This window comes from Sprattus sprattus (genome assembly GCF_963457725.1).
Source record: "Sprattus sprattus genome assembly, chromosome: 19".
NCBI classification, from domain to species: Eukaryota; Metazoa; Chordata; class Actinopteri; order Clupeiformes; family Clupeidae; genus Sprattus; species Sprattus sprattus.
The window spans coordinates 28,301,781-28,322,504 of NC_137917.1; the positions used below are offsets into that span (position 1 = coordinate 28,301,781).

Here is a 20,724-nt window from a genome sequence, read left to right on the forward strand (position 1 = left end):
AATCTGCAAAGCCTGTGGTGAAAACAGAGGAAATGGACCAACGTGTCAAAGCTGGAACTACAGGCCTGCTTTGACTGCACTGACTGGGGTGTTTTTGAGGCCGCAGCTACATCACTGGACACTGTGACGTCATACATCAGTTTTTGAGAAGGCATGTTTGTACCCACCAAAACGTACTGCATCTTTAATAACAATAAACCATGGTTCACAGCCAAGCTCAAGCAGCCTCCTCAAGCCAAAGAGGATGAGTGGAGACAGGATCCTGTACAACCAGGCCAGAAACACACACACACACACACACAACCAGGCTAGAAACACACTACTGTCTAAGGAGATCAGAGTAGCAAAGAGAAACTACTCTGAAAAGCTGAAAAACAGGCTGTAGCTAACTCTGGTTTTGTGTGGAGAGGCCTGCAGGACATCACCAACTCTAGGAAAACCAAAACCTCCCCCCGGTCCAAGGAGAACCCTCAACTGGCTGACGATCGGAATGTGTATTACTGCAGGGTTGATCACCCCACATTCACACCCATCACCCGCTCCAACTCAGACTTCACACAATCATCGGCACCCACTGTTATCATCTGACCCCTCCCCCCCATGCATTGACTATATATACAGTATATATATATCACTTCTACCTCAATTGCTGCTGGTCCCAATTCTGTTTATATTACAATTCTTCTGTGTCATATTCTACTTCTTACTGTACATATATATAGCTAGCTGCAAAAAGCTTCATTTACTTTGGAGCAGACATTTGTGTGTTTGTTGATCTTTGATACATTGAGTTGGGAGCGGGGTCTCCCACACTGTTAAATCCACAGCCAGCACCTTTCCTCCTTTGTTAAGGGCTTTAGAAATGTGGTAAACAAAACAACTTGTCCTTCTAAAATCTCAGGTTACCTTGTGTCAGATCTACAAGTCCCGTAGGAACACCGTTTCACTGTGCTGCTCAGACCTCAGAGTTGTCGGACCCTTTTCTCTTAGTAGCGGTTGCTAAGGTAGGATTGGACAAGGGCCGCTCTAGGGAGGAGTTTCACGAACGGTCAATTGTGGGTTTATTGGAAGTTCATTCTGCACATGCGTTAAATGGGTTAAAAAAATGGCGAATTAATCCATAATTTATTTAACTCATTTCTAAAGCCCTAAACAAAGGAGGTAAAGAATCAAAGCAATAATTTCATCACTGCATAAGTTAAAGCTAAGCAGCTGTATGGGATTTAATTATTGATCTGAACGAGGTGTTTTGAATTGCTATCAAAATAAGGTTTATAAGGTCTATGTGGGAGGTTCTGTGCTAGGTCTCAGCTCTTTGTGTGTGTGTGTGTGTGTGTGTGTGTGTGTGTGTGTGTGTGTGTGAGCTCTTTGAGTGTGTGTGTGAGAATGGGCAACCTACTCCTGAGTATCCCAAGTATGCATAAGGCACAGCCTGAGAGCAATAGCCTGGTGATTTGATACAAAAGCCATATCATTATAAATTACATTTACATTTACATTACATAAATAGATGGATACTTTATTAATCCCGAGGGAAATTAAGGATTTCATTACATCAGGATTATTTTGTTGTAAAAAAAAAGAATACATTTGAAGTGTATATATCCATCTTTTGCCATAGATCTTTTTTTCAGAAAAATATAGAGAAAAGTGGTAATATGTGATTGAGCATGATTAATCCACAGAAACCTGTGAATAATTTGATAAAATGTTTAAATCATTTCACAGCCCTAGTCAAAACCTGTTATCCACTGCAAGCACATTGTGCTTTGGTTCTTTCCCAAACAATCAGAACCGAGACTTTCTTCTGATTCTGCAGTGAGCACTGGGTTCCAGCCTTAGGCTGACAGACTTTAGTTAACACCAGTTTTAGTTTGGCTTTAAACTGAGAGAAAAGAAAACCGGTCACCTTCCTATGTAGATTTGAAGTTTTGATGAAAGAAAATTAGCCATAACAATTGAAGTCATTTCAAAACGTAACATTTTTATTAATTTCGATATGGTATCTGCATTGAGCAAACCTTGTATCAAAAGCAATGCACAGCAATGACAATTAAAATATGTAAAATAATGATTGAATGGCGGTACTAATGTACATGTTGATGTCCAAGTTAGCATGTGTGTGTTGTGTATGATTAAATGAACTCTGAACTTCAGATTTCCCAGCTGCTCCCAGACTCACAGGTCTCTCCCTTTACTGAGCCGTGGTAAACACAGAACTGGACTCAACTGGACTGGAGTGATGAGTGATGACCTCATCAGTGCAGCATCAGAGTGTGTGAGTCTGTCTCTGGTTCCTCACATGTGGACAATCAGGTTCTTGTTCATGAAGAATAAAAGAAAATCACCTGCTGCACAGCAGGACAATGTTCAAAAGTAACTGATGGAGTAACGGTGATCAATAACAGTAACTGTGATCAATACCAATCAACATAAACTGGGGACACTGCTGAGAGGGAAGATGACAAAGTAACGCGAAAATGTCATAAATGATTATAAAACAATACCACACAAACAATTGAGGCCTACTCAAGTTTAACCTCATAATCACCAGCAGCAAATATCACCTACTGCTAGTGTTGGGAGGGAAGTGTAGTAATTCAACTTAACAGCTACATGTTCCATATGAAACTACCACAGAGGATACATATTTTATATTGGAAAAGCACAGATTTAGATAAAGACCAATTAATTGTGTTGATGGATTGTTTTTTTTACTCAATGGAACACTTAAGATTTTGGAGTTAGTCTCAACATAGTCTGCGTTGTTCAATGGTCACCGAGGGCTTCAGGGGGATAAATACTCAATGGTGACAGGGGGCTGCAGAAGAAGGGAAGGACTTTCTCAGTGAATGTGTGTTTGAAAGTGTGTAAGTGTGTATTTTCTAGAGGATCAGAGAATGACAGCTGTCCTTTATCCAAATCCAAATGCACTCTGAGTGTGTGGAGGCTCTGTTCCAATACATGCACAGGTCCTGTATAATCAAATCTATCATACTCATCATACTCCACACGCCACACTCTGTCCCATGAGAAGGTGTCCCTCTTCCTCTGGTTGGACTCTGTGGTCACACCCACACGCCATTGTGTACTGAATCCAACTTCAACATCCCAGCAGTGTGACCCTGAGTTGAAGCCCTCAGAGCCCAGGACACACTCAAGGACATTACATCTTTCTGGATTGTCAGGGAGTGTCTGGCTAGGATATGACGATTCAAAACTGGTCAGATCCTCAGAAATGATGAGCGATTGTTCAGCAGTGTTTGGGTCCAACAGTACAGGAGCTGAACAGAGAGATGAGGAGAGGGTGAGCAAATGGACTCAGGTGGTATGACTTGTTTTACTGTTAGCTGATTGGCTCTTAATGCATCATTTAGCTGTAAATTGATTTTAAGTTGAAGTTATACTGTGTGTGTGTGTGTGTGTGTGTGTGTGTGTGTGTGTGTGTGTGTGTGTGTGTGTGTGTCGTAGGTGAAATAGAACTCACTGAATTGAACTATGTCCTTCATCTTCTCCCAGACTCTGAACCTCAGGTTGCCCAGGTGCTTTGCCACATCAATCAGAGCTCCTGAAACTCCTGAAACTCCCTGTGGTTTTTGTAGTGTGTGTGCAGGACTATGAAAACAGACTGGAGTTAGCACTAGTTTTAGTGTGGGTTCAGGCAAGGAAAGGGTAAATTGAAATCTCTCACCTTTCCATGGAAGCCTTGAAGTTCTGGAAAAAAGCAAACAGCACAGATTTCAGTTAAGTTAATTTCAATATACTGTGTCTGACTTGATGGCTTACTTCTTGTACAAGCAATGGACAGTAATGATGAATGATATGAACAAAAGATCAAAAGAAATACATAACAAAACTGAAACTGTCTAACATTTCGCCATTTTTCAAACTGAGCTGAAACCACATGTCCATACCTGTAAGACGATTATGTCTTCAGCAACCATCTGCTTCTCAATGGCTGTTATTGTATCTGAAATAGAGGACATCTCCTTGCTCATTTCTTCAATCTTTTCTTTCATAATGGAAGTCTTCTGCTTCTCTTCCTCCTTCAGTGCTCTTATTCTGGCCTCCTCTTCATCTTTCAGAAACTGATGAAGCTTCTCAAACTCCTCCTTGATCTGCTTCTCTGACTGATGGGCCTGGACCTTGAATATCACACATCAAAGGGACATCAGTCATACAAGTTACCTACTCAAAACAACGTTAATTTATCAAATATTAATATTATCAAAGGAATCATGTGTATCACTGTTGCCAGCATGAGCAGTTTATCCCAGGGCTGAACTACCATGTTGTGAAATCATTGCTCTAATTTTCTTAATGATATTAATAAAATAAATATCAGTTTGTGAGCTTGTAATATCTGTATCAAATTGCTCGGGTGAGATGCTTGATGTTACTTCAATTGTAGTTGCAATGAAACTGAATAGCTACACAATACAAGTTGTTTACGTATCATATCCAGTGTTCACGTTAGCCGGCTATGGCCGGACATTGGCCGATTGAACGCAAGAATGGCCGGTATAATAAGATGTAAACGGCCCAAATGTCCGATAGAAAATATGTATGTAGGCTATGATTAATCGGTAACATATGAAAACAACAAAACAACTGTAACATAAACCTGAATATAATCAGCCTGCTATGTAATTAAAAAAAAGTTCTAAAGCAGATTTGGATTGCATTCGGAACATGCGCTGGTCGAGGTTCCGCAACACACGCAGGCTGGTTTCCCCGCTAAAAACTGTTCACTAAAATAAACAAAATATCAAAAAGGCTAAGCAGACGTCTCTCGGTCAGTTCTTCAAAAAGACAACTGATAGCCTTGATAGGCCTAATGATTCGTCAAGAAATTATTCGACTCCAAGTACAGCATCCGAGGTCCCGACGGATTTAGGAAATGCGCCTGCCAAAAAACTTAAAAGGAGTTTTAAAGCTGAATGGCTCGAGCAATTCCGTTGGCTAAGTTCGGAAAAGGTGGATGGTCGAGACACAATGTTCTGTAGAATTTGTGAGAGAGCAGGCAAGTTAAATGGCTTTACGAAAGGCTCCATGAATTTAAAAAGATCTGCCTTAGTTGACCATAGCGAGTCGTCTGACCACAGAGCCGCTATGTCCCTAACACCGCAGCAAAGTGCAATGAGAGTGCACTGCGATAACGCCACTAAATCTAAAAGAGATGCACTCGTGGCACAAATGAAAGTGGTGTATCATATGGCTAAACGTGACATCCCAAGGAATCAGTTTTGCGGATTGACAGAATTACTTGAGTGTTTGGAAGCTCCTGATTTTTAAAACATTTGTGTCGTTTCTCATTTGGAGTTTTGGTGGTTATTTAATTAGGCTATTAGTGAATAACGTCCGGTAGACATTCCAAATGGCCGATATTCTGGAATAGCGTCGGACATTTGTCCGGCCAAGAAAAAGTCTAGCGTGAACCCTGATCATATCATACAGGTAATATTACACAATGTCAGAAACAGTGTCATGAAGTCAATGGTCTCTTTCCAAAACAGGTTCTTCTGGTAAATCTCACCTTAATATGACTGGCTGTTTGGTCATATGTTTTTTTGACTCGTTCAAATTCTTTCAGTTTCTCTTGCAAGGGCTTCAGTACAGCATTGAGTTGTTCCTAAAATGAACAAATACATAATACACTATGATTATTGATTACCTAAGGATCATTGGTGCCAACCTGCCCGTCATCAAAGACCTGTTCACATCCAGGCTTCCAGGCGGGCATGAAAAATAACTGCAGACCCCTCCCACCCTGGACACAAGTTTCAACTCCTCCCCTCTGGTAGGCGCTACAGATCTCTGTTCGCCAAGACCTCCACAAACAAGAACAGTTTCTTCCCTCTTGCTGTCTCTCTCCTGAACAGTTAACCCTCTGTGGGACAATAAAAATAACCAATGTAGAATTACCCCCGCAACCATATCAATTTTTTTCACCCTTCCTGTATAACCCAATACCATGTAGTATTTATTTATGGCTGCTCTTCCTGGACTCTCCACTTTGCACTATTGTTTATCCATTGCACTGTTGTATTGTATTGTTTTGCACTGTTGTACTGATTTGCACTGTTGCATTGTTTTGTGTTTGATGTATATATGTGTAATATGTGTAAGCACACTGAGAGCCACTGCACCAAGACAAATTCCTTGTTTGTGCAAACTAACTTGGCCAATAAAAGCTGATTCTGATTCTGATTATCTATAGGCTACTCATTTTCTGTTGTTGTGGATACTCCTTCAGTAACAGCACAGATACAGAAGGCAAAGAATGCCCATTGCATAGTCATAAAGAACATTTCCACCTATAAGAAAATAATAGAAACTCACTTTAGAATCCAGCGCAGCTTCATCTATGGGAAGGAATTGGTGTCCTGAGTGTTTCCTTGAAGCCTGACACACTACACATATGGGCTGTTTATCCTCAAGACAGAACAGCTTGACTTTCTCTCCGTGCAGACTGCAGAGCCCTCCAACGCTCTTCTCCTTCAGGAAAGACTCACATACATTCCTCAACGACAAATTCAGTGGCGGATTGTCCAATGAAGATTGTCTTCTACAAACTGGACACTCTTTAGATGTCTTCTCTCTCCAGCACTTCTGAAGGCAGTCTTTGCAGAAGCTGTGACTGCACAAAAGAATAATGGGATCCTTGAAAATGTCACAGCAAATAGGACAGGTATAATCCTCTTCAGGGAAAGAGCGTTTAGATGCCATCCTCCTCTCACAGTAACAGTCACTTCGCTGGACACTTTGAGTGTGTACACTTAACTTTCACTTTCTATTCGTCAAAAATCACCTCAGTAAATCCCAGTCTATCGTCGGTAAAGTAAGAATAGCCCATGCTTCTGCATGAAAATAGATGATCGGCCAACTGGAAGTAATTATTCCAAAATGTTTGAAGCAGCGTTCACTTCTTTTTCTTCTTCTTCTTCTTCTTCTTCTGGTTTGTGTTAATGACGGGTCACACGCGCATACCGCCACCTACAGCAGGGTTTGTCAATGCCCTATCGTAGTAGTTGTTGTTGCTTGCAGAACGGAACTACTTCAGTGAACGTCGACGCGGTTTCAAACATTGTAGCTTCCAGTAGGCCAATCGTTTTGGCCGGTGTACCCTTCGTCTACCGACAGATTCTTCCATCTTCCCGAATCATCAAAGCATTGGCCATGTTTGACTAGGTAATTAGATACTTCTGAAACTGATTAGGGCTCAGCAGACTCCAGTCCATTTCTTCCGGTTACAGTGGGTAGATAAGGGGAGAGAAATAAAAGCAGCTCAGACCAATCAGAAGTCTCTGAAGCTGATCGGTTGAAAAATCAAGAAAAGAAATCGACCCACGAGGCATTTCACTTCATATACGCTATTCTGCCTCTTCAGTTCGACACTTTTAGTCAGTACATCTATTTTCACCTAGAAGCGTAGGCTATTTTTACTTTACCGACGACAAACTGGGATTACTGAGGTGATTTTTGACGAATAGAAAGGGAAAGTTAAGTGTACACTCAAAGTTTCCAGCGAAGTGATTGTTACTGTGAGAGGAGGATGGCATCTAAACGCTCTTTCCCTGAAGAGGATTATACCTGCCCTATTTGCTGTGACATTTTCAAGGATCCCGTACTTACTTGGTGCAGTCACAGCTTCTGCAAAGACTGCCTTAAAAGTTGCTGGAGAGATAAGACATTGAAAGAGTGTCCCGTTTGTAGAAGACGATCTCTATCGGACAATCCGCCACTGAATTTGTCTTTGAGGAATTTATGTGAGTCTTTCCAGAAGGAGAAGAGCGCTGGAGTCTGCAGTCTGCACGGTGAGGAAGCCAAGCTGTTCTGTCTGGAGGATAAACAGCCCATATGTCTGGTGTGTCAGGCTTCCAGGAAACACTCAGGACACCAGTTCCTTCCCATAGATGAAGCCGCGCTGGATTCTAAAGTAAGTTTCTATTATTTGCTTATTGGTGGAAATGTACTTTGCCTTCTGTATCTGTGCTGTTACTGAATGAGTATCCACAACATCAGAAAATAAGGATAGATAATCATAGTATATGATGTATTTGTTCATTTTAGGAACAACTCAATGCTGTCCTGAAGCCTTTGCAAGAGAAACTGAAAGAATTCGAACGAGTTAAAAAAACATGTGACCAAACAGCCAGGCACATTAAGGTGAGATTTACCAGAAGAACCTGTTTTGGAAAGAGACCATTGACTTTTTGACACTGTTTCTGCAATTGTGTAATATTACCTATATGATATGATACGTAAACAACTTGTATTGTGTAGCTATTCAGTTTCATTACAACTACAATTGAAGTCACATCAAGCATCTCACCCGAGTAATTTGATCCAGATATTACAAGTACACACACTGATATTTATTTTATTAGTATCATTAAGAAAATTAGAGCAATGATTTCACCACATGATAGTTCAGCCTTTGGATAAACTAATCATGCTGTTCACAGAAATACACCTGATTACTTTACCAATATTAATATTAGACATATTATATTTGTTTTTGGTAAAAAAAAATATGACTGTAGACCCTTTGATGTGTGTTTTTCAAGGTCCAGGCCCGTCAGTCAGAACAGCAGATCAAGGAGGAGTTTGAGATGCTTCATGGGTTCCTGATAGGTGAAGAGCAGGCCAGAATAAGCGCACTGAAGGACGAAGAGGAAGAGAAGTCTTCCATTATGAAAGAGAAGATTGAAAGATTGAGCATGGAGATGTCCTCTATTTCAGATACAATATCAGCCATTAAAAAGCAGATGGTTGCTGAAGACATAATCGTCTTACAGGTATGGACATGTGGTTTCAGTTCAGTTGTAAAAATGGTTAGATATTAAATATTTTCAGTTTTGTTATCTATTTCTTTTCATCTTTTGTTATATAATTCATCATTACTGTCCGTTTGCGTGTACAAGAAGTAAGACACCGTATATTGAAATTAACTGAACTGAAATCTGTTCTGTTTGCTGTTTTCCAGAACTTCAAGGCTTCCATGGAAAGGTGAGAGATTTCAATTGACCCTTTCTTTGCCTGAACCGACGCTAAAACTAGTGCTAACTCCAGTCTGTTTTCTAGTCCTGCACACAAACTGCAAAAACCACAGAGAGTTTCAGGAGCTCTGATTGATGTGGCAAAGCACCTGGGCAACCTTACGTTCAGAGTCTGGGAGAAGATGAAGGACGACATAATTCAGTTCAGTGAGTTCTATTTCACCTACGACACACACACACACACACACATATACACACATATATACACACACACACACACACACAAATATATACACACACACAAATATACACACACATATACACACACACACATACATACATACATACACACACACACACACACACACACACATACACACAAACACACATACACACACACACACACACACACACACATACATATGCACACACACACACACACACACAGACACACAACACACACACTCACAGTATAACATCAACTTAAAAAAAATAACATTGCAGCTAAATGATGCAGTAAGATCCAACCATCCAACAGTAAAAGAAGTCATACCACCTGAGTCCATTTGCTCACCCTCTCCTCATCTCTCTGTTCAGCTCCTGTACTGTTGGACCCAAACACTGCAAGCCCATGGCTCAACATTTCTGCGGATCTGACCAGCTTAGAAGAGCCAGGTTTGACACTACAAGACACTCCTGATAATCCAGAAAGATTTAAAAATATCTATAGCGCTGTCCTGGGCACTGAGGGCTTCAGCTCAAGGTCACACTGGTGGGATGTAGAACTTGGAGGCAGTACAAACTGGTGTGTGGGTGTGACCCCAGAGTCCAACCAGGGGAGGAGGGACACCTTCTCATGGGAGAGAGTGTGGGGTGTGGGGTACGATGGGTCAGATTATGTAGAGAATGATCCCTTTGGATGGGATAAAATAGGACCTGTGTCTGTATTGAAACAGAATCTCTGCACAGTCAGAGTGCATCTGGATTTGGATGAAGGACTGGTGTCATTCTCTGATCCTCTATACCAGACACACTTACACACGTTCAGACTCACATTCAAGGAGAAAGTCTTTCCTATCTACTACAGTCCCAGGTCACCACTGAGTATTTTACCCACAACGCCCATTGTGCTCTAGTGACTATTGGACAACGCAGACTACACTGACACTCACTCTAGTAACCATTGGACAACGCAGACTACACTGACACTCACTCTAGTGACTATTGGACAACGCAGACTACACTGACACTAACTCTAGTGACCATTGGACAACGCAGACTACACTGAGACTAACTCTAGTGACCATTGGATAACACACACTACACTGAGACTAACTCTAGTGACCATTGGATAACACACACTACACTGAGACTAACTCTAGTGACCATTGGATAACGCAGACTACACTGAGACTAACTCTAGTGACCATTGGATAACACACACTACACTGAGACTAACTAGTGACCATTGGATAACACACACTACACTGAGACTAACTAGTGACCATTGGATAACACACACTACACTGAGACTAACTCTAGTGACCATTGGATAACACACACTACACTGAGACTAACTAGTGACCATTGGATAACACACACTACACTGAGACTAACTCTAGTGACCATTGGACAACGCACACTCACTCTACTGACCATTGGACAACGCAGACTACACTGACACTCACTCTAGTGACCATTGTGCAACGCAGACTACACTGACACTCACTCTAGTGACCATTGGACAACGCACACTCACTCTAGTGACCATTGGACAACGCAGACTACACTGACACTCACTCTAGTGACCATTGGACAACGCAGACTACACTGACACTCACTGACCATTGGACAACGCAGACTACACTGACACTCACTCTAGTGACCATTGGACAACGCAGACTACACTGACACTCACTGACCATTGGACAACGCAGACTACACTGACACTCACTCTACTGACCATTGGACAACGCAGACTACACTGACACTCACTCACTCTAGTGACCATTGGACAACGCAGACTACACTGACACTCACTCACTCTAGTGACCATTGGACAACGCAGACTACACTTGACACTCACTCTACTGACCATTGTGCAACGCAGACTACGTTGAGACTAACTCCAAAATATTAAGTGTTCCAGTGACACAATTCACTGTTCTATATCTAAATGTGTGTTTTTTTTATAATATAAAATATGTATCCTCTGTGGTAGTTTCATATGGAACCTGTAGCTGTTAAGTAGAAGTAACACACTCCCCTCCCAACACTAGCAGTAGGTGATATTTGCTGCTGGTGATTATGAGGGTAAACTTGAGTAGGCCTCAATTGTTGATATTGTTTTATATTCATTTTTGACATTTTCTCGTTTCTTCCTTCTGTCCGCATATTTGAGTTGGTAAAAACCTTTGAATGGTTCATGAATCACCACCATAGCTGTTGTTATTAATCACATGCTGTGCAGCAGGAGATTTTATTTTATTCTTCATGAACAAGAACCTGATTGTCCACATGTGAGGAACCAGAGACAGACTCACACACTCTGATGCTGCACTGATGAGGTCATCACTCATCACTCCAGTCCAGTTGAGTCCAGTTCTGTGTTGACCACGGCTCAGTAAAGGGAGAGACCTGTGAGTCTGGGAGCAGCTGGCCAACCTGAAGTTCAGAGTTCATTTAATCATACACAACACACACATGCTAACTTGGATATCAAAATGTACATTAGTACCGCCATTCAATCATTATTTTACATTTTGTAATTGTCATTGCTGTGCATTGCTTTTGATACAAGGTTTGCTCAATGCAGATACCATATCGAAATTAATAAAAATGTTACGTTTTGAAATGACTAATTTTCTTTCATCAAAACTTCAAATCTACCATAGAAAGGTGACCGGTTTTCTTTTCTCTCTAGTTAACACCAGTTTTAGTTTGGCTTTAAACAAAGTCTGTCAGCATAAGACTGGATCCCAGTGCACGCTGCAGAACCCAGAGAGAGTTTTGGTTCTGATTGATGTGGTAAAGCACCAAAGCACAAGGTGCTTGCAGTGAATATCCGGTTTTCACCTGTAAATGGTTTATGAAAAAGAACACACTCCTTATATCTCTAACTCCAGCTTTGTGAAGAAAAATCACATTGACCATGTTTGACTAGATAATGACATACCACAGAGTCCAACCAGGGGAAGAGGGACACCTTCTCATGGGACAGAGTGTGGCGTGTGGAGTATGATGAGTATGATAGATTTGATTATACAGGACCTGTGCATGTATTGGAACAGAGCCTCGACACACTCAGAGTGCATCTGGATTTGGATAAAGGACAGCTGTCATTCTCCGATCCTGTAGAAAATACACACTTACACACTTTCAAACACACATTCACTGAGAAAGTCTTTCCCTTCTTCTGCAGCCCCCTGTCACCACTATATATTGAGTCCAGTTCTGGGTTTACCACGGCTCAGTAAAGGAAGAGACCTGTGAGTCTGGGAGCAGCTGGGCAACCTGAAGTTCAGAGTTCATTTAATCATACACAACACACACATGCTAACTTGGACATTAACATGTACATTAGTACCGCCATTCAATCATTATTTTACATTAGTTCATTTTTGATTGTCATTGCTGTGCATTGGTTGTGGTACAATGTTTTGCTCAATGCAGTTACCATATATTGAGATTAATAAAGTATTATGATTTGAAATTTGTTTTTAATTGAAAGGACATATTTTCTTTTTAATCAGAACTTAAAATCTACCATAGAAATGTGACAGAGTTTCTTTTCTCAGTTTAAAGCCAAACTTAAACAGTTGCTAACTAAAGTCTGTCAGCCTAAGGCTGGATCCCAGTGCACACTGCAGAATCCAGAGAGAGTTTCAGGCTTCTTATTGATGTGGCAAAGAACCAAAGCACAATGTGCTTGCAGTGGATATCAGGTTTTCACAGATAATAACATGTAAATGGTTTATGAAAAAGAACACACTCCCTATATCATCACAGTCCCTATATCAACGTGAAACATCACATTGACCATGTCTTACAAGATAATGACATACTTCCACACTGCTTCACTAAGCCCTCACCAGAGTCCAATCCAGTTCTTCCAGTTCTATACTTACCATGGGTTACTTGTGTGAATAACAGGTTTTGACTAGGGCTGTGAAATGATTAAAACATTTATCAAATTAATTTTACATCAAAAACAATGGTGTTGCAACTCAGCAGTTCTTTAGCAGTTATCTATGCTATTCCATATGGAACATTAATATACCGAAAATTATGATCCTGATGTAATGCAATCCTTAATTTCCCTCTGGATTAATAAAGTATCCATCTATTTATCATGATATGGCTTTTGTATCAAATCACCAGGCTATTGCTCTCAGGCTGTGCCTTATGCATACTTGGGATACTCAGGAGTAGGTTGCCCATTCACAAAATGCTATAAGATTAAAATAAAAAAAAAGTCAGGCTAGAAACACACTATTGTCTAAGGAGATCAGAGTAGCAAAGAGAAACTACTCTGAAAAGCTGAAAAACAGGCTGCAGCTAACGACTCTGGTTCAGTGTGGAGGGGCCTGCAGGACATCACCACCTATAGGAAAACCTCCCCCCGCTCCATGGAGAACCCTCAACTGGCTGACGATCGGAATGTGTATTACTGTAGGGTTGATCACCCCACATTCACATCCCTCACCCGCTCCAACTCAGACTTCACACAATCATCGGCACCCCCTGTTATCACCTCCCCCCTGACCCCCCCCCCCCCCCTCCCCCATGCATTGACTACAGTCGTATGCAAAAGTTTAGGCACCCCTCTAAGGCTGCATGATAATTTACTCTGTCTTCATTAAACTAGATCACAGTGGTAAAATACTCAGTTATCACTGAGTGCTGGGGTGTTTTCCAGACAAAGATAGATAGAAGATGGGAGGTTCTGTGCTAGGTCTCAGCTCTTTGTGTGTGTGTGTGTGTGTGTGTGTTTGTGTGTGTGTGTATGTGTTTGTGTGTGTGTTTGTGTGTGTGTGTGTGTGTGTGATTGTGATTGTGTGTGTGTGTGTGTGAGATATTCCGTTTGTTTTGGTTACATATAAAGATGTTCAGGAAGAGTTTAAGCCAGGCTAGAAGCAACCCCTCTACTGAGAAGGTGGTTTAGCATTGTCTGAGTGTGACGAGACCATGTGCTGCATTCACCCCCTCACATAATGTGTGTGTGTGTGTGTGTGTGTGTGTGTGTGTGTGTGTGTGTGTGTGTGTGTGTGTGTGTGTGTGTGTGTGTGTGTGTGTGTGTGTGTGTGTGTGTGTGTGTGTGTGTGTGTGTGTGTGTGTGTGTGTGTGTGTGTGTGTGTGTGTGTGTGTGTGTGTGTGTGCATTCACCCCCTCACATAATGTTGTCCCCCAACAGTCATTGCAAATACAATTCTACCCGGACAAGTCCCGTTTTCGAGACCTATTAAAATTAGTCTGGCAAGGATTCCAAAATTGCCCAGGGATTTTGCCTTACCAGAGTTCCTCTGTGTATTTTAAAAAGGGGTTATCACGTGCAAAACTTCGCTGCGGGGGGAGGGGTGGGGGTTATCCCCCAGGAATTACTCTCTGAAATGTTACCATTTATTGTCCCCCCCCACACCACAAAATGGGATCTCCACCCCTGGGTGCATTGTTATAAACCTGCATACTCACATACACACACACACACACACTCTCACACACACTTACATACACTCACACACATGCACACACACAAATGTGGTGAATTGTTATAAACCTGCAAAGCCACAAGATATTGACCAGGAGTCTTAAGACATGCAGCATCCATGTAAAGCAGGGATGGGCATCTGGTCCAAGATCACCCACTTGAGCAATATCTATCAGTTGCATCCATTATCATTGCATCATTAAAGGCCGATTCATGGTCAGAGGCGCAAGCGCAAGAGGCCCTTGCAAGCCCCTTGCGTGACTTTTCACGTCTTGCGTGCGTCAGGCGATTTTTCTAGACTTGCGCCATTTTTTACGCAAGCCTATCGTTCTGGTGGTGAATTGCTTGGCAACACCCGTAACCATTAAGACGCAACTCGTAAGCACGTAGCAATTCATGCTCCCTTAACTGAGTATATATCCGCCTTAAGGCAGAAATACACTGTCAAACCAGAGCGTTAGCTTGCTTTGTGGCTAACTTTGCAAGTCTTTGTGCATAAAATTAGCATGAAGTCTAAAGTGAATAAACAGTGATTTGCCAGAGGGGTGTGGGTTAACTCGCTATTCGCATAGGTATAATACACCTAAGGCTGGTGGGAATGGTTTTATTCACAAAAAATGTTGCATTTGTTGCAGTTTCCCATTAAAGTTGCCCTGATAACCTCACAATCCCTCTTTCCATTTCCAACGCAAACTATGGTGACTTACTGCAGCAAAAACAGTCATGAGATGATTGTTTCTCAGGTTTATTTAGGCTTAAAGGAGAAATGATGGGAGATATATATTACTTTAAGTCATTTAAGTAATGTTTAATCAATGCATTTCATGTGAAAATGATCACCCTACAACCATGAAGATACAGATCAGACTCCTCTGTCCTCTGCAGCAGCCAGCTGAGATTTGCCAAACTTGCAATGCGCCCTCTTGTGGACGAAACACAGCATGACAACATTGATAATAAAGCTGAATGATGAATCATCAGCTTTTCTTTACTTAATTAAAAAAATATATTGTCTATTATAAAAGCTGATAGATCCAATAGATCACAATAAGCTCATGATGTGGGCTGATCATGTCGGCACGCTGATTAAACGAGAGTTCTTCTAAGACCAATGGTAAAGGAACACATAAATGAAACATAAAGACCCCCGAATGTTTTATCCAAAATATCTGTAAGAAAGAGATGCAGTTCTGAGTCTGTGTGGATTCCCCTCGTGGTCTGGATCCACACCGCTGGGAAGGTTCTGCTTTGAGACCTGCTGAGTAGCAGCACAGATGTCCTGGTAGTGTACCGGTTCCCCATTGTCCACAGAAGTACTGGTACGGGTTCCCCATAGTCCACAGAAGTCCTGCTACCGTACCGGTTCCCCATAGTAACGTACCGGTTCCCCATAGTAACGTACCGGTTCCCCATAGTCCACAGATGTCCTGCTACCGTACCGGTTCCCCATAGTAACGTACCGGTTCCCCATAGTCCACAGTGGGCTCAGGTTTCTCTTCTTGAATGTTCAGCTTTTGAGCCTCGCACACACACACACGCGCACACGCACACACACCAACCTGAGAGCAGTGTGTGTGTGTGTCTCTGAGGGTTCTGAGGGTGAGCCCAAGCAGCTTGCAGAGCCCAGCCGGCCTCCTGCCCCCGGCAAGGAGCACGCCACGTCTGACACACGCTAGCTTCCTCTGCTCCACACGCTAGTTTCCTCGGCTCCGCACGCTAGTTTCCTCTGCTCAGCACGCTATTTTCCTCGGCTCCGCACGCTAGTTTCCTCGGATCCGCACGCTAGTTTCCTCTGCTCCGCACACTAGTTTCCTCGGATCCGCACGCTAGTTTCCTCGACTCCACACGCTAGTTTCCTCTGCTCCGCACGCTAGTTTCCTCGGCTCCACACGCTAGTTCCCTCTGCTCCGCACCCTAGTTTCCTCGGCTCCGCACGCTAGTTTCCTCTGCTCCGCACGCTAGTTTTCCTCGGCTCCGCACCCTAGTTTCCTCTGCTCCGCACACTAGTTTCCTCTGCTCCGCACGCTAGTTTCCTCTGCTCCGCACGCTAGTTTTCCTCGGCTCCGCACCCTAGTTTCCTCTGCTCCGCACACTAGTTTCCTCTGCTCCGCACGCTAGTTTCCTCTGCTCCGCACGCTAGTTTTCCTCGGCTCCGCACGCTAGTTTCCTCTGCTCCGCACGCTAGTTTCCTCTGCTCCGCACGCTAGTTTCCTCGGCTCCGCACGCTAGTTCCCTCTGCTCCGCACGCTAGTTTCCTCGGCTCCGCACGCTAGTTTCCTCGGCTCCGCACGCTAGTTCCCTCTGCTCCGCACGCTAGTTTCCTCGGCTCCGCACGCTAGTTTCCTCGGCTCCGCACGCTAGTTTCCTCTGCTCCGCACGCTAGTTTCCTCTGCTCCGCACGCTAGTTTCCTCTGCTCCGCACGCTAGTTTCCTCGGCTCCGCACGCTAGTTCCCTCTGCTCCGCACGCTAGTTCCCTCGGCTCCGCACGCTAGTTTCCTCTGCTCCGCACGCTAGTTTCCTCTGCTCCGCACGCTAGTTTCCTCTGCTCCGCACGCTAGTTTCCTCGGCTCCGCACGCTAGTTCCCTCTGCTCCGCACGCTAGTTTCCTCGGCTCCGCACGCTAGTTTCCTCGGCTCCGCACGCTAGTTTCCTCTGCTCCGCACGCTAGTTTCCTCTGCTCCGCACGCTAGTTTCCTCGGCTCCGCACGCTAGTTTCCTCGGCTCCGCACGCTAGTTTCCTCTGCTCCGCACGCTAGTTTCCTCTGCTCCGCACGCTAGTTTCCTCTGCTCCGCACGCTAGTTTCCTCTGCTCCGCACGCTAGTTTCCTCGGCTCCGCACGCTAGTTCCCTCTGCTCCGCACGCTAGTTCCCTCGGCTCCGCACGCTAGTTTCCTCTGCTCCGCACGCTAGTTTCCTCGGCTCCGCACGCTAGTTTCCTCTGCTCCGCACGCTAGTTTCCTCTGCTCCGCACGCTAGTTTCCTCTGCTCCGCACGCTAGTTTCCTCGGCTCCGCACGCTAGTTCCCTCTGCTCCGCACGCTAGTTCCCTCTGCTCCGCACGCTAGTTTCCTCGGCTCCGCACGCTAGTTCCCTCGGCTCCGCACGCTAGTTTCCTCTGCTCCGCACGCTAGTTTCCTCTGCTCCGCACGCTAGTTTCCTCTGCTCCGCACGCTAGTTTCCTCTGCTCCGCACGCTAGTTTCCTCTGCTCCGCACGCTAGTTTCCTCTGCTCCGCACGCTAGTTTCCTCGGATCCGCACGCTAGTTCCCTCTGCTAATCCTGCTCAACCTGACCGTACCTTTCTCTCTCTTCTTCCCTTTCTCTCTCTTCTTCCCTTTCTCTCTTTCCCTCTCTTCCTCCCTTTCTCTCTCTTCTTCCCTTTCTCTCTTTCCCTCTCTTCCTCCCTTTCTCTCTCTTCTTCCCTTTCTCTCTTTCCCTCTCTTCCTCCCTTTCTCTCTCTTCTTCCCTTTCTCTCTCTTCTTCCCTTTCTCTCTTTCCCTCTCTTCCTCCCTTTCTCTCTCTTCTTCCCTTTCTCTCTTTCCCTCTCTTCCTCCCTTTCTCTCTCTCTCTCACCCTCTCTCTCTCTCCCTCTCTTCTTCCCTTTCTCTCTTGTTTCTCAGTCTTGTTCGGTCTGTGTTTCTGTTCCACTCTGAGTGGTCAGTAGTGCGTGAGGTGAGAGGGTGCGGTCTGGTGTGTGTGGGCTGACCCTTCCCCCTCCTTCGCTGTCTGTATTGGATAAGCAGGCCATTGGGGGCGGGGCTGCTGGGTGTGGTAGGAGGGGTGAGGAGGGCGGGATTCGCGTGGAGGGGGCGGGACAAAGGCTCTGTATCCGCCGGCACTCCTGACAGATGCGTACGTGTGTGCAGCCTCGGGGCAGCATCAGGGTGACGGACCTGGCTGCCGCGGCACTGCTGTTGCAGGCGCGCCGAGGAGCCTCTAGGGGGAGCTGTGGCCCCGGGCCCAGGTCAGGGGGAGGAGTGGCCTCTGCTGCTACTGCTGCTGCTGCTGCTGCTGACACCCCCCCGGTGGTGGAAGGCCCCGCCCCGCTGCAGAGCCTGCCGTTGCTATGGCGCATCTCCCTGACGACCCGCAGGTGTCTGGGGGCCCCGAGGGCCACACGTGCCGCGTGCCGCAGCGCCGACGAGCTCGTCATGAGCCGTCGCCGTCGGAAACGAGAACTCTTCCTGCAGGACACGGCGTTCCGAAACTCTGACAGCATGTCCTGACACATAGAGACCTGCAGAGGGAGACAGAGAGAGAGGGTGTGTGTATGAGAGTGTGTCTGTGTGTAAGAGAGTGTGTATGTGTTTAGGAGAGTGTGTGTGTGTGTGTGTGTGTGTGTGTGTGTGTGTGTGTGTGTGTGTGTGTGTGTGTGTGTACGAGAGTGTGTGTGTGTGTGTGGGTGTACATGTGTGTGTGTACGTGTGTGTGTGTGTGAGTATGTGTGTGTGAGTGTGCACGTGAGTGTGTGTGTATGAGAGTGTGTATGTGTGTATGAGCGTGTGTGTGTGTGTGAGTGAGTGTCAGTGTGTGTGTGTGTGTGTGTGTGTGTGTGTCGGTACCTTGTCTGTGTCTGCAGAGTGTCGTGTTGACCAAACAAACTCCATGATGGCCACAAAGACGGCGATGATGAGTCCAGAGATCAACACCACAAAGATCCCGCCGATGTTCTCTATCCCCAGACCTGCACACACACACACACACACACACACACACACACACACACACGATCAGTGAGTCCACAGATCAGCACCACAACGATCCTGTGTGTGTGTGTGTGTGTGTGTGTGTGTGTGTGTGTGTGTGTGTGTGTGTGTGTGTGTGTGTGTGTGTGTTTGTGTGTGTATGTGTGTGTGTGTGTGTGTGTGTGTGTGTGTGTTTGTGTGTGTGTTTGTGTGTGTATGTGTGTGTGTGTGTGTGTGTGTGTGTGTGTGTGACCCACCCTTGGCTCTGTGGTCCTGATCTTTGGGACACTGTCCTCCCTCCCACCAGCGGCGCTTGAGGATCTCCAGCCGGTCGCTCTCCTGCAGCTGGAGGACAGCCAGACTGATCTCATCTCTGTATGGAGACCCTGGAGAGAGAGAGTGAGGTTATAATGCCTTATAACACAGCCAGACTGATCTCATCTCTATATGGAGACCCTAGAGAGAGAGAGAGAGAGGTTATAATGCCTTATAACACAGCCAGGCTGATCTCATCTCTATATGGAGACCCTGGAGAGAGAGAGGGAGGTTATAATGCCTTATAACACAGCCAGGCTGATCTCATCTCTATATGGAGACCCTGGGGGAGAGAGAGAGGGAGGTTATAATGCCTTATAACACAGCCAGACTGATCTCATCTCTATATGGAGACCCTGGAGAGAGACAGGGAGGTTATAATGCCTTATAACACAGCCAGACTGATCTCATCCCGATATGGAGACCCTGGTAGAGAGAGAGGGGGAGGTTATAATGCCTTATAACACAGTCAGACTGATCTTATCCCGATATGGAGACCCTGGTAGAGAGAGAGGGGGAGGTTATAATGCCTTATAACACAGCCAGACTGATCTCATCCCGATATGGAGACCCTGGTAGAGAGAGAGGGGGAGGTTATAATGCCTTATAACAAAGACTGATCTCATCTGTATATGGAGACCCTGGTAGAGAGAGAGGGAGGTTATAATGCCTTATAACACACAGACTGATCTCATCCCGATATGGAGAACCTGGAGAGAGAGAGAGGTTATAACACCTTATAACACAGCCAGACTGATCTCAGGAGAGAGAGAGGTTATAACGCCTTAAAACACAGCCAGACTGATCTCATCTCTATATGGAGACCCTGGGAGAGAGAGAGGTTATAACGCCTTATAACACACAGACTTATCTCGTCTCTATATGGAGACCCTGGGGGAGAGAGGGAGGTTATAACGCCTTATAACACACAGACTGATCTCAGGAGAGGGGTAGGTTATAACGCCTTATAACACACAGACTGATCTCAGGAGAGGGGTAGGTTATACCGCCTTATA

General features: G+C 44.7%; 3 protein-coding genes across 3 annotated transcripts in view; 1 reads left to right on the forward strand and 2 right to left on the reverse strand.

The window, feature by feature from the left end:
* Positions 1-1,963: 1,963 nt before the first annotated feature.
* LOC308380795 (E3 ubiquitin-protein ligase TRIM35-like) lies at positions 1,964-6,746 on the reverse strand. Its single transcript, XM_080858201.1, has 6 exons — positions 6,343-6,746; positions 5,537-5,632; positions 3,915-4,145; positions 3,692-3,714; positions 3,488-3,615; positions 1,964-3,284 (listed from the first exon to the last, which is right to left on the reverse strand). Exons 1-6 carry the CDS (start codon positions 6,727-6,729, stop codon positions 2,770-2,772), a joined length of 1,380 nt encoding a protein of 459 aa, XP_080714327.1. The 5' UTR covers positions 6,730-6,746; the 3' UTR covers positions 1,964-2,769.
* Positions 6,747-7,555: 809 nt separating this feature from the next.
* Positions 7,556-10,281, forward strand: LOC308380794 (E3 ubiquitin-protein ligase TRIM35-like; the record flags this gene model as incomplete). The annotated part of the gene is made up of 6 exons (XM_080858200.1): positions 7,556-7,939; positions 8,074-8,169; positions 8,571-8,801; positions 8,990-9,012; positions 9,088-9,209; positions 9,600-10,281. 6 exons carry the CDS (start codon positions 7,556-7,558, stop codon positions 10,136-10,138), a joined length of 1,395 nt encoding a protein of 464 aa, XP_080714326.1. The 3' UTR covers positions 10,139-10,281.
* An 8,043-nt stretch (positions 10,282-18,324) lies between these two features.
* The window catches only part of LOC308380752 (glutamate receptor ionotropic, kainate 5-like), a gene marked incomplete at its 3' end in the record, with an annotated part of 16,870 nt that continues 14,470 nt past the window's right edge, over positions 18,325-20,724 (reverse strand). Inside the window, exons 17-19 of the mRNA XM_080858156.1 lie at positions 19,651-19,779; positions 19,271-19,392; positions 18,325-18,945 (exon numbers count right to left, since the gene is read on the reverse strand). Coding sequence (XP_080714282.1) covers positions 18,325-18,945; positions 19,271-19,392; positions 19,651-19,779 — 872 coding nt within the window. The remainder of the gene's footprint in view (positions 18,946-19,270; positions 19,393-19,650; positions 19,780-20,724) is intronic.

Excerpts from the sequence above, each read along its gene's own strand:
- LOC308380795 (XM_080858201.1), bottom strand. The coding sequence starts at position 6,729 with ATGGCATCTAAACGCTCTTTCCCTGAAGAGGATTATACCTGTCCTATT. Across the intron at positions 5,633-6,342 it reads AAGCTGCGCTGGATTCTAAA|GAACAACTCAATGCTGTACT; the intron begins GTGAGTTTCTAT and ends TGTTCATTTTAG. Across the intron at positions 3,616-3,691 it reads TTCAAGGCTTCCATGGAAAG|TCCTGCACACACACTACAAA; the intron begins GTGAGAGATTTC and ends CTGTTTTCATAG.